At 36.2% G+C, this 14,775-nt stretch overlaps 1 protein-coding gene across 7 annotated transcripts in view; it reads right to left on the bottom strand.

The window, feature by feature from the left end:
- BCAS3 (BCAS3 microtubule associated cell migration factor) overlaps nt 1-14,775 on the bottom strand; it is a 660,253-nt gene that overhangs the window by 459,450 nt on the left and 186,028 nt on the right. For all 7 annotated transcript variants that reach the window (XM_056128182.1, XM_056128175.1, XM_056128179.1 and 4 more), the window contains exons 12-13: nt 11,434-11,604; nt 4,797-4,890 (exon numbers count right to left, since the gene is read on the bottom strand). In XM_056128182.1, coding sequence (XP_055984157.1) covers nt 4,797-4,890; nt 11,434-11,604 — 265 coding nt within the window. The remainder of the gene's footprint in view (nt 1-4,796; nt 4,891-11,433; nt 11,605-14,775) is intronic.

The following is a 14,775-nucleotide window of genomic DNA, read 5'->3' as shown; positions in this document are numbered from 1 at the left end:
GCAGGCAGGCTTGACTGGTGGTGGGAAAATTCAAGCAAAACATAATGACCCAAAGTAGAGAGAGAGTACTGGGGAAATTGCCTGCCATGGAGGCAAGGTGAGGACTGGGATGGGGGCAGGAGGGAGATATACTCGGGATACTGGTGTTAGAAAGTGTGCACTGGTGGAGGGATGGGTGTTTGATCATTCTATGGCTAAATCTTGGACATGGAAGTTTTGTAACTGTATCTCATGGTGATTCAAAAAATAAAAGTAATGTGGAATTTATGCCCAATTCAATCAGCTTAATCAATGGCTGAATAAACAGCAGTACTCACATTAAAACACACACACACACACACACACACACACACACACACAGGGCAGGAGCATATATACTTTGCATGCCAGAATCCTAAGTTTAATACCTGGAACAGATAGCACATCACACACCACCAGCACCAATAGGAGATTTCCCCCCCAGAACTCATTAGGTGTGTATGAAAATAAAACAATTATATTATATACACACTAAAGGAACAATTGAGAAAGGTAATGTTTAGTTTCACTGAAAATAAATACTTCTCTACAAAAATCATTTCAAGTGAAAGAGAAGACAAGTCACAAATTGAACAAAAAAATCTACGAAACGTGTTTTAAACCTAATTTAAAAAAATAAAACCTATTAAGGTGTACAAATAGAGATGGACAGTAAAGTGAGTGTGGCGCTGCCTTGCACACAACAGACCCAGGTTCAATCTCTGGGCAGTCCACATGTTCTCCTGAGCCCACCAGGAGTGATCTCTGAGCACAGAGCCAGGAGTAAGCCCTGAGAATTTCCAAGTGTGGCCCAAAAAACAAAAGGAAAAGAAAAAGGAAATAAAAATGAATGAAATATATGAAAAGAAACTGCAATAAAGGAGATGAACAGAACAGATGACAAATAAAATATGATATGTTTATACACAAAATCTAGAGCAGAAAAGAAATGCACGACCAAGGCATGAAAGGTAGACGAGTCTAAAGTGCATATTAGTAAGTAAAAATAACTAAGCTGAAGTGACTACACACTATGATTCCAACAATATGGCTTTCTGGAAAAATAAAAACATTAAAAAGATTGATAATTGTCAAGTGTTAGGGCAGAGAGGAACTGACATGCAGAGACATGGGAGGAAGAGGAACAGTGAAGCAATTTTTTAAAGTACTATAATAGTGGATATCTCATTATATTTGTGAATCCTTAAAATGCAAAAGAACTAACTCTAACATAACCAGAAATTCAGAAGTTAGCATGAAAAATAGACAGTGAAGGAAATAGTTACTGCAAGGTAATTTAATTTGTATCACAGACAACTAGTTCTCCAGAAACACAAAAATATGAACACAAATATTAATCTTCATATAAACCCAATTTGGAGTTCAATAAAATAAATGGTAAATGTAGATAAAAATTAGGAGAGAGAAAAATAGTTTTCTATCATTAATTGGTAGATAATGAACAGATATGACAACACAATTTTTTAAGATTACTATGTTCTTACTCTGATGGAAAAATCATAGAAGGAAAAAGTACAACTTGCAATGTCAAAGGCACTCCAACTGTGGTGGTATAACATATACTTTAATACAAAGGAGAACTGACATAGCGAATGGATTATCAAAACGACTCATATTGGTTGTTCCAAATGGAGTGCTGTAAATGACATAACTTCCAGACTATTTCTTTAAATTTAACTCAATTCCCACAACATTCAGATTATTTCAATAAATGTTTGTCTTCATTAATTAAATCAATCTTGCTGTTCAACAATCACTATTAAAAAATTTCCTGTCTATCAAAAATGACTAATTAGGACATTAGAAGAAAGATTATTCTAAGTACTCTATATTATCCTCTAACTATCATTTCTTATTTTAAAAGATGAAAGGAAGAGAGAGTAGAGGGGTTCTTTCCATCAATTTTAACTAACATGATCATTTCTGCAGAATTAAAAAAAAAAAGCCATCTCTTCAGACCCATCAATCAAATGAGAAAAGATCTGAAAATATTCCAAGTTGATGAAGACTATTTCAGTTCTAAATTCAAAAGAACAAATTTATCTTTTATTTAGAAACAGTGTAACTTAAAAACAATTCCATGGATTTGTTTTCCAAATAACTACTGGAAATAGTAAACCAACTATAGACTTAAAAATTATTAATTAAAACAAGAGTATAACTATCCCCAGTTGAAGAGCAAACACTTTAAAAACAGAATACCAGCTATTCTCTGCATTAAACATGAACACCATTCTATATCCTTTCATTCATTCATTCATTCATTAAACATGAACACCATTCTATATCCTTTAATATATCAAAACTGTCCTCCCGTTGTTCATCGATTTGCTCGAGCGGGCCCAGTAACGTCTCCATTGTGAGACTTCTTGTTACTGTGTTTGGCATATTGAATACTCTTGGTAGCTTGCCAGGCTCTCCAAGAGGAGCGGAGGAATCGGACCTGGCTCGGCCAGGCTGGCTGTGGGCTGGAGCGATATCAAAACTATTAGACAAAAAATTGTTTCAGATATGAGCCCAGAAAACAGAATATCTGCTCATCTCCACAAAGAAAATCTTTCCAGTACTAAACATCTGACAAATCATGAGCTCAAACTGCTATCAAAAACTGTAAGACAAACTGATATAAACTGTCTCCTGAAGGAAATGATGTAGACAGTAATATTTAAACAGTTTTTAAAAGAATTTTGTTTTTTTTTTTTTAGGGGCCACAACTGATGGTGCCCAGGGCTTACTCCTGGTAAGGCTCAGGAGACCAAATGTGATTCCAGGGACAGAATACAGGCTAGCCAGGTGCAAGTCCTTTCCTTGGTGTACTAATTCCCCCTCCCTCCCCCTAAAAAAAAAATTCTTAATTTAAAATCTTAAATGTATTTAAAAGAATCCGTAAGTAATAAAACATTGTTAGAAATGAATACATTTGGGGTAAAATAACTATATGCACACAAAAAAAATAAAGATGGGAGTAAAAAAGTAAACTATGTACAACTGAACATAACAGAATTAAACTGTAACTTTTTAAACTGGAATAAACGTCTTCAATTTAGAAAAATTTTAAGTGAATAAAAAGGCACAAAATACAAAGATTTAACCTTAATTATATCTTGGCTTACAGTAGAGAATTTATTTTTTAAAGGTGTAATTTTTTTATTTATTCTTAGATATTAGATAACTGAACTATGATCAAAGATTTAATTCAATACAGAGATCCCTATGCTGAGAAAATACATGTTCAATTTGCAGTGAGTGTAATGTTACATATGTAATGAATTCAAATATTCAAGTGGTTCAGCAAAATTGATACAATACAGGGGCCAGAGAGTGAGAAGAGCAGGCAGGGAGGGTGCTTGCCGGGCACAGAAGCCACCTGGGTTGGATTTCCAGCACCCCAAACTGTTCCCCAAACACGGCCAGAAACAGTCCCGGAACACGGAACCAGGAATAAGCCCTGAACATAGTCAGGGGATGCCTAAAAACAATTTTTAAAAAAATCTTACAAATTAAAATCTGAAAACCTATTTAATGGAGGTGGTGGTACATAGATCACTGCTTTCAAATCTATTTTTTATGCTTGAAATTTATGTAATCATATGTTTGGCTAAAAATCAAAAGTAAGATGACATTCAACATTTACTGTAACATTTGCCCATATAAATGCTGAAGAACAACTAGCAAAGCAAAAAGTACCAACAAAAAAGGGAGAAAAACAGATGAAGTAAATAAAATGTTACAAAGTAACAACTGAAAGTTACATAGCAAGAAGTTATAAAGAAAATATCATTCACATATGCTGACACCTATTTTGGGATAATCTATAATATAGCTTATTATTATGCAAAAATAAATGCAATTCAACAGTAATTTCTACCTACTACTGCTATTCAATCACTATGCACCAATGCTTTGGATTTCTATGATTTTATTAAAAATTGATTTATTCAATACATAATTTTCTCAGGAGAGAGTAAAACGACTCACAATAAATAACCATGCCATCAGACCCCACTCCAGGCTGTTTCGTTCGGGGCACCCCAGAGGAGGGCGAGTGAGGTCCCTGCCTGTCCCTAGGGACCCAGCCCAGGCAGCCAAAAACCTGCAGAACTCAACTTCTGCCATGCTCATGGCCACATTCCACATGCTCAGGTCGAGCCTCACCCATGAGTGAACCTATTCCTGAACATCTCATACCTCACGCCACTCATATTCCAAGAGTAGCGCACCACATTTGATGGGGTTTCAAGTAGAATGCAACCAATCTTTGAAGGAAAAATTTTTTTACAGATGCACACAAGGCTTAACCTTTAACATGTTAGTGATCTCTTATAGAACGGCTTAATGGACCCTGGGTGAATACAACAATCTTGACGTACTTTTCCTCTAAGGAAACTTTTTTGGAATATTTTCAACAGTTTATTCATAACAAACAATACAAAATAAATAATTTTGGTTCTGTTTTGGGGCAGGAGTTGGGGTTCGGGATGGAAACATCCCAAATATGCTGGTGGGAAGGTGGAATGGTGGTGGGATTGGTGTTCAAATATTAAATGTAATTAAATATTGTGAATTATTTTAAAAAATAAATTAAATTAAAAAATAGAAAAAACGATTCAAAACCACTTACTAATGACTCTTCTCTGAAATAATCTGAAACCCACAAGTCAGATTCCAATTTCCTATTTTTCCATTCCCATAACCATTTCCAACTGATTTCAAACCCAGGGGAAACCCAAAATACGAAAGACTCAAAATGGACATACCACTTGTATTAAAAGCCATACAGCACACTGGTTTCTCATGAGCAGGGAAGTGAGCCACGATGCCATCACTGTCAGAATCCTCACTCACAAGTACCTTCAGAGAAAGAAAGAAGGAAAGTGAAAGTTAACTTTCAGTCACAAATTACTGAGTTTGGAGATTTACAAAGCTACAAAATAATGTCCACATCAAATAATATTATTTCACCATAGTGGAAGATTCTTTTTAAGATTACAAACTACAGTGCCTAAAAGAAAGAAAAGTGTTTACTTCTGGGAGGCAGGAGGTGGAAGAAAATTGGTGGAGGGAAATGGAAACTGGCAAAGAACTGGGTGCAGGAACCTTATATGACTGAAAGTCAGCCTTTATCAACTTTATAATTTGTACCTCATGGTGATTCAATAATAGTCTTTTTAAAAAAATATTTATAGTTCTTAAGATATTAAGTATCTGAGCTTTGTATATAAATTTTTCTTTCAGAAATCTGGTAACAGTACCTGTGGGAGAACCCTTTATTCCACACATATGTGGCATGAGCTCATACCGATAAACTACCCCCTAACCCTTCACTGGGGTTTTGCGTCTCCCTCCTCTCTTTCTACCCAATCCCCTCATTTTGTTTTTTGTTTTGTTTTGTTTTGTTGCTTGTTTTTAAACTTTTGGGACATACTGGGTGATGCTCAGAAATTACTCCTCGCTCTGCACTCAGATACTACTCCTGGCAGTATATAGGGATGCCAGGGAACAAATCCAGGTTGTCCTACTTGCTATACTATAGTTCCAGCCCATTCCTTTCTCTTATAAGAGAAGTCATGGGCATACATTTTTTAAATTATTTGTACATATTTAATTTTTCTGTGAGGTAATTATATTTTATTGCTATCTCCACTTTGTCATTTTCACTCTCAATTGAACGAATATCTCTGAATGCAGCAGTTATGTGTATCTAGGTTGAGAACTAACATGCGAGAACTCAACATGACGTACGACCTGACACCTAAGTCGCGCAGGAGGAAGAGAGTGGCTTGGAACGCCTTCAAAGCGTCAAAGAAATAGCTAAGAGGACGAAAAACCTCCGGCTCCGGGCACATCTCTTTGACTCCACTGATCTTCCTGAACTAACATACACCTCAGAGACCTGGGCCCTATGAGAACAGGACGAGAACAATATTTGGGTGTCCCAAAGAAGAATCGAAAGAGCTATGCTTGGAGTATCACGGTTCACTCAAGTTCGTTGACGATCTAAAATCATGGACGCTGTCTTGTTTGCCAAGGCATCGAAAATCAGATGGGACACACACGTAATGCAATTTGGAGACGATCACTGGACTAGAGCCGTTACCGAGTGGATTCCACGGGATGTCAAAAGATTGCATGGCCGCCCACCTACAGATTGTCAGACTTCTTTGTCAAGACCCTGAACAAATGGTTTGAAGCTCTTTGTGTTCCTGGAGTGAGCAGATGCCATTGCGCTACACTAGCACGTGACAAGGATGAATGGAGACATTACTGGTGCCCACTCGAGCAAATCAATGAGTAACGAGATGTTAAGTGATCAAGTGATCAAATGATCTCCACTTAATCTCCATCTTAATTTTCCCTTTCCCTTTATATTCTATAACCCTCTCTTTCCAACACAAGTGAGGAATGAGTCTTCTGTTCGATGGGAAAAATAACGGCAAAAGTTTAAGAGGAAAAAAAGGCATACTAATCTTTTGTACAGCAAAAACTGACTACTACACAGATTTCTTTTAATTTGCTTTTTTATAAAATTTATAAATAGACAACCAGATACTTTTGGAGAGATTTCTACCTGCTACCTTATCATCTTGTTAAAACATCAAATCATCAGTCCCAGGAATATCTCTATACATATATGCTGAAACATGTAACTCTACGTGTCACTTAACAGGCTAAATCTCTATGTAGAAAAACAGTTTAAATGGCACAGGGTGTATAAGCCTTTAGCACACAAAAAATATAGACAAAATACCTCAGGAATCGTAAATTATCAGAGATAACACTTATTCTCAGCATAAGGAATGACTGAAGTTTATGTCATCATTCAGAAGCATTTTCTTTGATTAGAAACTTTGCCACTTTGCTAAGTTCAATTATATAAATGTGTAAAGGCAAATTATACCACTTAACTTCTCCTAGCCATGAAAAGCTTTTAAATAAAACATGAAAGTAACACAGATAAAAACGACACAAAGTCAATCAAATCACCCTTAATGCAGTTACCACACAATATTCCCATCACAATGAAATCAAACCTATCAATTTAGCCTCAGAAAGAGGGTGAATCAAATTTTATACACTACCACTGTAAACATAAATATACCCTTATTTAAAAAGCTCACTGAATTTAAACAGCGAAGTAAATCTGATGTCACCTATAGCTCTGAAATACATATGGAAAAGGAAAAACATTACAGCTAAGGTCAAACATCTCTGACAAAGAACTGAATAATAAATCTATGTCATTAAGCACCACAGGTTTTTTAATATAACCCATATTACTATGACATATTTTTAAGCTAAGAATTATTCTAAGTTTCCAGGAAATTATTTATCAGAGACCAAGATTTCTTCTTATTTTTTAAATGTTATTTTGGTTTACAGTACTGCCAATAATATGATAGGGTTTCACATATAACACAAGATGGCACCAGACCATCCCCTAGAGTGTGCAAAATTTCTTCTTGACTCAAAAATTTGCTATCTTCTAATTCAATTTTTAAATGAGTTAAAATTTCAAAATTATTGTAAGTGGGAATAAAAAGAGATTATTCTCCTAATCAAGAATAAATTTTTCATACTGAACACTTAATTTTAGAAGAGCTTTCACAGTTCGTGATTCTCATGCATTTAAAAACACACCTAACTGATTCAAGTGTAAAAATTAAATGCAGAGAAAAAGAAACTTTGAAACTATAAATTATAGTTCACTTCTATATTCCAAATCAGAAAATCTTTTATTCTGTTTTTTTTTTACTTTTTTATTGAATCACTGTGAGACAGACCCTTCCAAAGCTGTTCATGATTAGATTTCAATCATACAGTATTCCAACACCTAGTCCTCCACCAGTGTACCTTTCCCAGCATCAGTGTCCCCAGGTTCCTTCCCATCACTCCCCACCCCCAATTCCCAGCCAGTCTCTATGGCAGGTGCTTTTCTTCTCTCTCGGTCAGAGAATTCATTTTAGCCCGGCAAGCTACCGAGAGTGTCTCGCCCGCACGGCAGAGCCTGCAAGCTACCTGTGATGTATTCGATATGCCAAACACAGTAACAACAAAGTCTCCAATGGAGACGTTACTGGGCCCACTCAAGCAAATCGATGAACAACAGGAGGACAGTGACAGTGACAGTGATGTATTTATTTATTTATTTATTTTTAACACTTGCAAAGGTTTCATGTTTGAGTTTCAGTCATACAATGATCGAACACGCATCCCTCCACCAGTGTACATTTTCTACTACCAATGTCCCCAGTATCCCTCCCCACAACTCCTGCTCCTGTCCCACCCCTCTCCCTACCTCTACTTCAGATAATTTCCCTCTTACTCAGAGAATCCATTTTAAAGGCGAAAAAACTAATAAAGAATTTGGCAGGCGGAGGAAGAGGACACAACTGTTTTTCGAAAACAAAAATCCTAATGCAACACGTTTTACATGGTCACGGTCATGGTCCTCCCATTGTTCATCGATTTTCTCGAGTGGGCCCAGTAACATCTCCATCGTGAGACTTGTTGTTACTGTGTTTGGCATATTGAATACGTCACCGGTAGCTTGCCAGGCTCTGCCGTGCGGGCGAGATACTCTCGGTAGCTTGCCGGGCTCTCCGAGAGGGGCGGAGGAATCGAACTCGGGCCAGCCATGTTGGCTGTGTGCAAGGCAAATGCCCTACCCACTGTGCTATCGCTCCAGCCCACGTTTTACATATTACCTTAAATTTTTCTTTTTACAAATTCCTATACTTAATACCATATTATTATTATTATCTATTGTTAGATAATAATAACCAAAAATTATAAGAGGCAACATTTTCTACCTTTAAATGGCAAGAGGCTGTCTGCTAACGAATGCTAGATGTTTAATAATTGCCAGCTGAACTATGTGAAGGAAAGGTGCTACTATTCAGCAATGCAGGTGGCCATAAAGAGTAAATTAAAATATCAAAGGACAAAAGAAAATATTTTTAATTACATTCACAAAACACTAAGGGTTTATATCCTTAACCAAATTTAAAAAGAGAACATTTGTAATCAACTTTAAGTAATACAATTTAAAAAAAAAATTTATCAACTGAAGTAGGCTAGCACTTCATTAAAAGGTTTTAAATAGGATTACAAACCTCTGACATACTTGGTTAATTACAAATTTCGAATGGGATAAATGGAGAATTATCACTATTCATATTTCAATTACATGCAATAGACAAACTAAATAGAATGTCAAACATAATTTTATTGTTTAATGGAAATATAGTTTAATTTTTTTAATGTCATTTGATCTTACTGAATGAATCAGTGTATAGGTAGCAGCCAAATTTAATCATTCATCAAGATGTAGGTCCATACAAACTAAAAGCAGGCTTAGATACGGTGTAGGGTTAATATTTTACAAGCTCACATTGTTTCTAAGTGCATATTAGATTCAGAAAGGATTAAATATACAGTCTACATAAAGGTAAAGGTAAAGGCCCTCCCGTTGATCGTCGATTTGCTCGAGCGGGCCCAGTAACGTCTCCATTGGAGACTTTGTTGTTACTGTGTCTGGCATATCGAATACATCACGGGGAGCTTGCCAGGCTCTGCCGTGCGGGCGAGATACTCTCGGTAGCTTGCCGGGCTCTCCGAGAGGGGCGGAGGAATCGAACTCGGGTCGGTCATGTTGGCCGCCTGTAAGGCGAACGCCCTACCGCTGTGCTATAGCTCCAGCCCTAGTCTACATAAATTTTAAAAAGTTTCATTTCAGAAATGTTGCTCTACTCTAATCTTATTATACTAATGATTTATTTTGGATTTGCATTGTACTTATCAAGTTTGTTAATTACCATATTTTCAAAAACCCTTGTAATGATTTGTGAAAATGTAAACTGGTGCCATCATACTAGAAAGTCATATGAAAACACTGAAAAAATTAAAAATAGAAATTCCATGTAGTCCAGTTATCCCACCTTGGGTATTTATCGCCTATTCTAAAGCACTAATTGAAAGAAATACATACATCTCTATAATCACTGCAGCACTCTTTGCAAATCCCTAGAGTTGGAAACTACCTAAGTGTCCATCAACAGATGGCTGAATAAATTAAATGCTGTTTAAACACACAATGGAATGCTCTACAGCTATAATGGAAAAAATGAAATTCTGTCATTATGGTGATACAGTTGAACCTCGAAGTTATTATGTTTAGTTAAATCAGTCAAGAGAAGACAAAACACCACAAGATTTCACACTTATGCACAAAGAAACAATATGAGACAATGAAATAAATCACCCCCCCCAAAAAAAGTTTTAGAACAATAGAGTAAAAGAGGTCAATTACATGGCAAAAAAATAGAATTGGATTGTTTTGTTTGGGGCCATACCTAGAAGTGCTCAGGGATTACTCCTGCTCTGCACTTGAAATTATTCTTGGCAGCCTTGGGGAACATATGGGATGCCAGGGACTGAACCCAGGTCAGCTGCATGCAAAGCAAGCAATCTATGTACAAGTACACATTAAAAATACAATTCTCCATCCCCTGAATTGGAATTTTAATGGTCAAAATTAATGAACTGTCAAATAATGGCCAAATTAATTCATTCACTTATAATGCTGCACAAATGAACACATAAAATGTTTCAATGCACTCTTACTTCAATAATAAATTTTAGTTCAAAATCTAAATTTTTTAAAGAGTAAATGTTTATATATGCATGGGGGTGGAGATGGACAAAAACACAATCGGTATCTTAACAGCAAGACTTCAATGCCACCAGTATTATATGTTTTCCTAAATTTGTAATTACTCCTAAATGTTTCTGAACCTAGATTTTTTAAATATACCTTATCTGAAAATAGAGAATCTCAAGAGAAACTATTATCATGTTTCTATTCTATTTGAAGCATTGTGTACTTTTATATTTATAAGGGAAGTGCTGTTTTAAAATACTATCATTCCACTTTACTGTCACTTGTAACCAATCATGAGTCACTTTTAGGATCCCTTTAAATATACAAGGAACAGTTGAATAATCTTATGACCGAATACTGATGTAAAAAGAAGTTAATTTTACAATTTGGGTTTCAATAATGTCGTTAACTAGAAAAAAATAGTATGAACAGAAAAGTCTACAAAAACACAAATTATTTTTTTTAATTAAACAAACGCCCTGATGAAGACACAGGAGAATTTGTTAACCATTGAGTTTTATGTTCAGTTCTGATATATATATAATTTAAACACATTTAAACACATTACTCGGTATCTGGAAAATGAAAAATCTAACCTGAAATAACCTCATTGTCTCAAATACCAAATGAACTATTTCTAAATCCATTTTGGCTGATGTGATTTGAAATTACATTCTTAGTGAGAAAGCACTCTAAAGAAAAAATACATTACATATACTGGAAGCTTTTCTTACCTGACCTTCTCCAACTGTTTCAGTATCAATAACTGTGATGATGCCTGGGACCAAAGGACTCCGCCTTGAGTTACTATGGATGGCAACATCATCTTCAATAACACCTGAAGGTAGGGTACCTGTCAGCTGAGTCACCACTTTCCCAACCATTGTCAGGCCAGTTTTCAGGGTCTATACAATAAAAAGATAATATGGATAAAAAAGCATCAGTATTTAGATGGTTAAATCTCCTACCCATAAAATTCTTTATTCTTTCATAAGTTTAGATGTTGTAGTGAACTGGGACATATTCAGTTTGACTATTAACTTCAATTTTACTTAGAAAGCGTCAGTTTGAATGAATGGTATCAGTAGAGTCACCAACATAAGCACAGTAATAATGAAATCATAGGTAGATAATTAAACAGGTTTATTATACATGGGAGTAAAATTAAATTGAGTTAAGAAGGTTCTTTTCTTTTGGGTAATAAAGAACAATTCAAGGTGATGCTTCTATTATACTATATTAATTTTTAAAAAGTTAAGAATTGTTTATAATTACACTTAATTCAATTTTATTCAAAAACAAATAAAATAAGGCATATATACTGTCTTTTAAGCAAACTTCATTATCTAATTATTCTTGGATGGAATACTGAAAAGCAGCATATTAAAGTACCCAGCATGGGCTGGAGCGATAGCACAGTGGGTAGGGCATTTGCCTTGCACACGGCTGACCCAGGTTCGATTCCCAGAATCCCATACGGTCCCCTGAGCACTACCAGGAGTAATTGCTGAGTGCAAAGCCAGGAGTAACCTCTGTGCATTTCCAGGTGTGACCCAAAAAGCAAATAATAATAATAATAATAAGTAAATAAAATACCAAGGATTTTTTGTATAAAAGAGAAAATTAAGCTTCATTCAAAACATTCTAATAATTAGAGGCAAAACAATCAGTGTACATTAGAAGTACATGCTAAAAGTTATGTATAATATGATAGACACACATTTTAGAAAACTGATTAACTCCTTTGGATGACTGTGGGAAATATGTTCACCTTTATTATAGTATTGATCATATCTAAGTCTTAGAATATAAATTGCTTTTAAATATAAATTATTATTACTATATATGGTATTTGATAAATTTCTAAGCAGCAAAGAAGGTTGTTACTAAAAAGAATGTGTATTTTAGGCAACAGTTAGACTGAAATTGTATTTTTCCACCAAAACAACCTCACAGTTATGGTAAGTTAAACATTAGTTTAAACAGCTAGTCAATAACAGACTCAAAACAAAGAACCTTAAGCCGAATTTACAAATATTACCCAGTGATTCCTCATAATCTATTCCTTTCACTACTTGTGATTGCTCACTTCATGAATTCAGAGCATAGAAACATACTGTGAGAGAGGAAAAGGAAAATTAAAGATCCTAAAAATGTATCCTAATAAATACTTAAATAAAATGATCAGCAGAGCCATTTGTGGATTCATGCGCAGAGATATAATTTACAGCCAACTTGAAACCAAGAAAAAGCCACAGATCAATATAAAACTGTTTTGTTTAGTGCTAAAAACTAAAACTGCAGTGATTATAAAACACATTAGTGTCCCTCAATTAGCAGCCAACATTTGTTTCAATAATTCACAAGAGATGACTTACACTAAGTCTGTTGTCAGACTTTGTGTAAGCTTCTGAAGGACCAACAAAATCAGGCGCCACAGTGTATTGATGTCCAAAGCTGGCCAGGAAGCCTGATTAAACCTCTAAGATGCCCCAGCTGATGTACTTACTACATTAATGTTAATGAAGATGCTCCCACTTAAATGGAAGCATCCCTTTATCAAAGAAATGCCTCTGACGTTTAAAATCTCTGGTTATATATCCTCTCCCTGAGTGTATTCTTTCATTCTCTTAAACCAATGAATAGGAATGAAACTAAAATAACTGAAGTACACAGAAAGTGGGAAGTAATGTACCAAAACAAACCACAAGATAAATGTAAGACAGAGAACTGGCATAGGATGGGGTGTGGACAAAATAGTATATGTCAGGATAAAAAGCTCATATTACTGGAAGAGTTATTGATATTTCTCAGAAAATAACTTAATGACTATTAGTGGGGCCCTCTTATTAGTGGACAAAAATACAAACCAAAAATTTAAACACTACTCAAAGCTCTCTATCTTGTTTAGGATCAAAATAGTACAGCTATTATTGCTAATTAATTTTCAAAATTATGTCCAATATTTTGTATGTGGGAAGACTGCATTCAATCCTTGGAATCCCAAGGTCCACCAACTCCACCCAGTACCACTGGGGAACATTTCCCTAGCAGTGAACTATGGAGAACTTCTGAAGGACTGCTGAGCATGGTCCAAGAATTGAGACAAAAACAAAGAAACTAAGGTATCATATGGGATGATGAGTTAGTGGGGATTTTCCATAGTACTAAAATTTTGGCTTATTGTAGAAATTCACCATCATGCCGAGCCTCACGCATGAGTGAAGCCCCAAAGAACCAGGTAAAGCGGAACTTTATGACCTTGGACTCCAGGCTTAACAGAACCCGAAAACAGAGATCCTCTGCCTGCTTCCACCAATCCCTGGCAACCCAGGGATCACACCAAGAAGACCCACCCTACCGCAGCCAAATAAATACCTAATCAGCCAACCTTCACTACATCCATTACCCAGCCGCTGCCATACTCCAGGCCACTTTCCGGACCACGCAGCTGCAAAGCGGCCACGTAACACATCATAAGACACTTAATACCCATTTTTCGCACCATATTTGATGGGGTTCTATTGGATGTGAACTATTGGATCACCTGTAAGGGTGATCAGAGACCACCCTAAAAGTTTTCATCCCTCTCAGAGAGCCTGGCAATCTACCAAGAGGATCCTGCTCACACAGCAGAGCCTGGCAAGCTACCCATGGCATATTCGATATGCCAAAACAGTAAAAACTATGGGCTTCATTCCCCTGACACTGAAAGAGCCAGCCACACATGCCAGGGGAAAAGGGAGCTCAGATAGAGAAGGGAGCATCAAATAAAGGGTGTTGGGAGGATCCTCCCAGGATGGGAGAAGCATGCTGAAAGTAAATAGACCAAACATGATTGCCACTCAATGCCTCTTTTGCAATGCCTCTTTTGCAAACCACAACAACCAAAAGGAGAGAGAACAAAAGTGAATGCCCTGCCCCAGAGGCAGGGTAGGATGGGGGGGATGGCGGGTGGGAGGGATACTGGGACCCGTGGTGGTGGAAAATGGGCAATGGTGGAGGGATGGGTATTTGATCATTGTATAATTGAAACCCAAGCACAAAAAGTTGTAAGTGTACAACTGTACCTCAAG

The sequence above is a fragment of the Sorex fumeus genome, unplaced genomic scaffold (assembly GCF_029834395.1).
Source record: "Sorex fumeus unplaced genomic scaffold, SorFum_2.1 ptg000063l, whole genome shotgun sequence".
Lineage (NCBI taxonomy): Eukaryota > Metazoa > Chordata > Mammalia > Eulipotyphla > Soricidae > Sorex > Sorex fumeus.
Note: the sequence above shows the minus strand (reverse complement) of the source record. Positions and strands in the feature narration are given on the sequence as shown.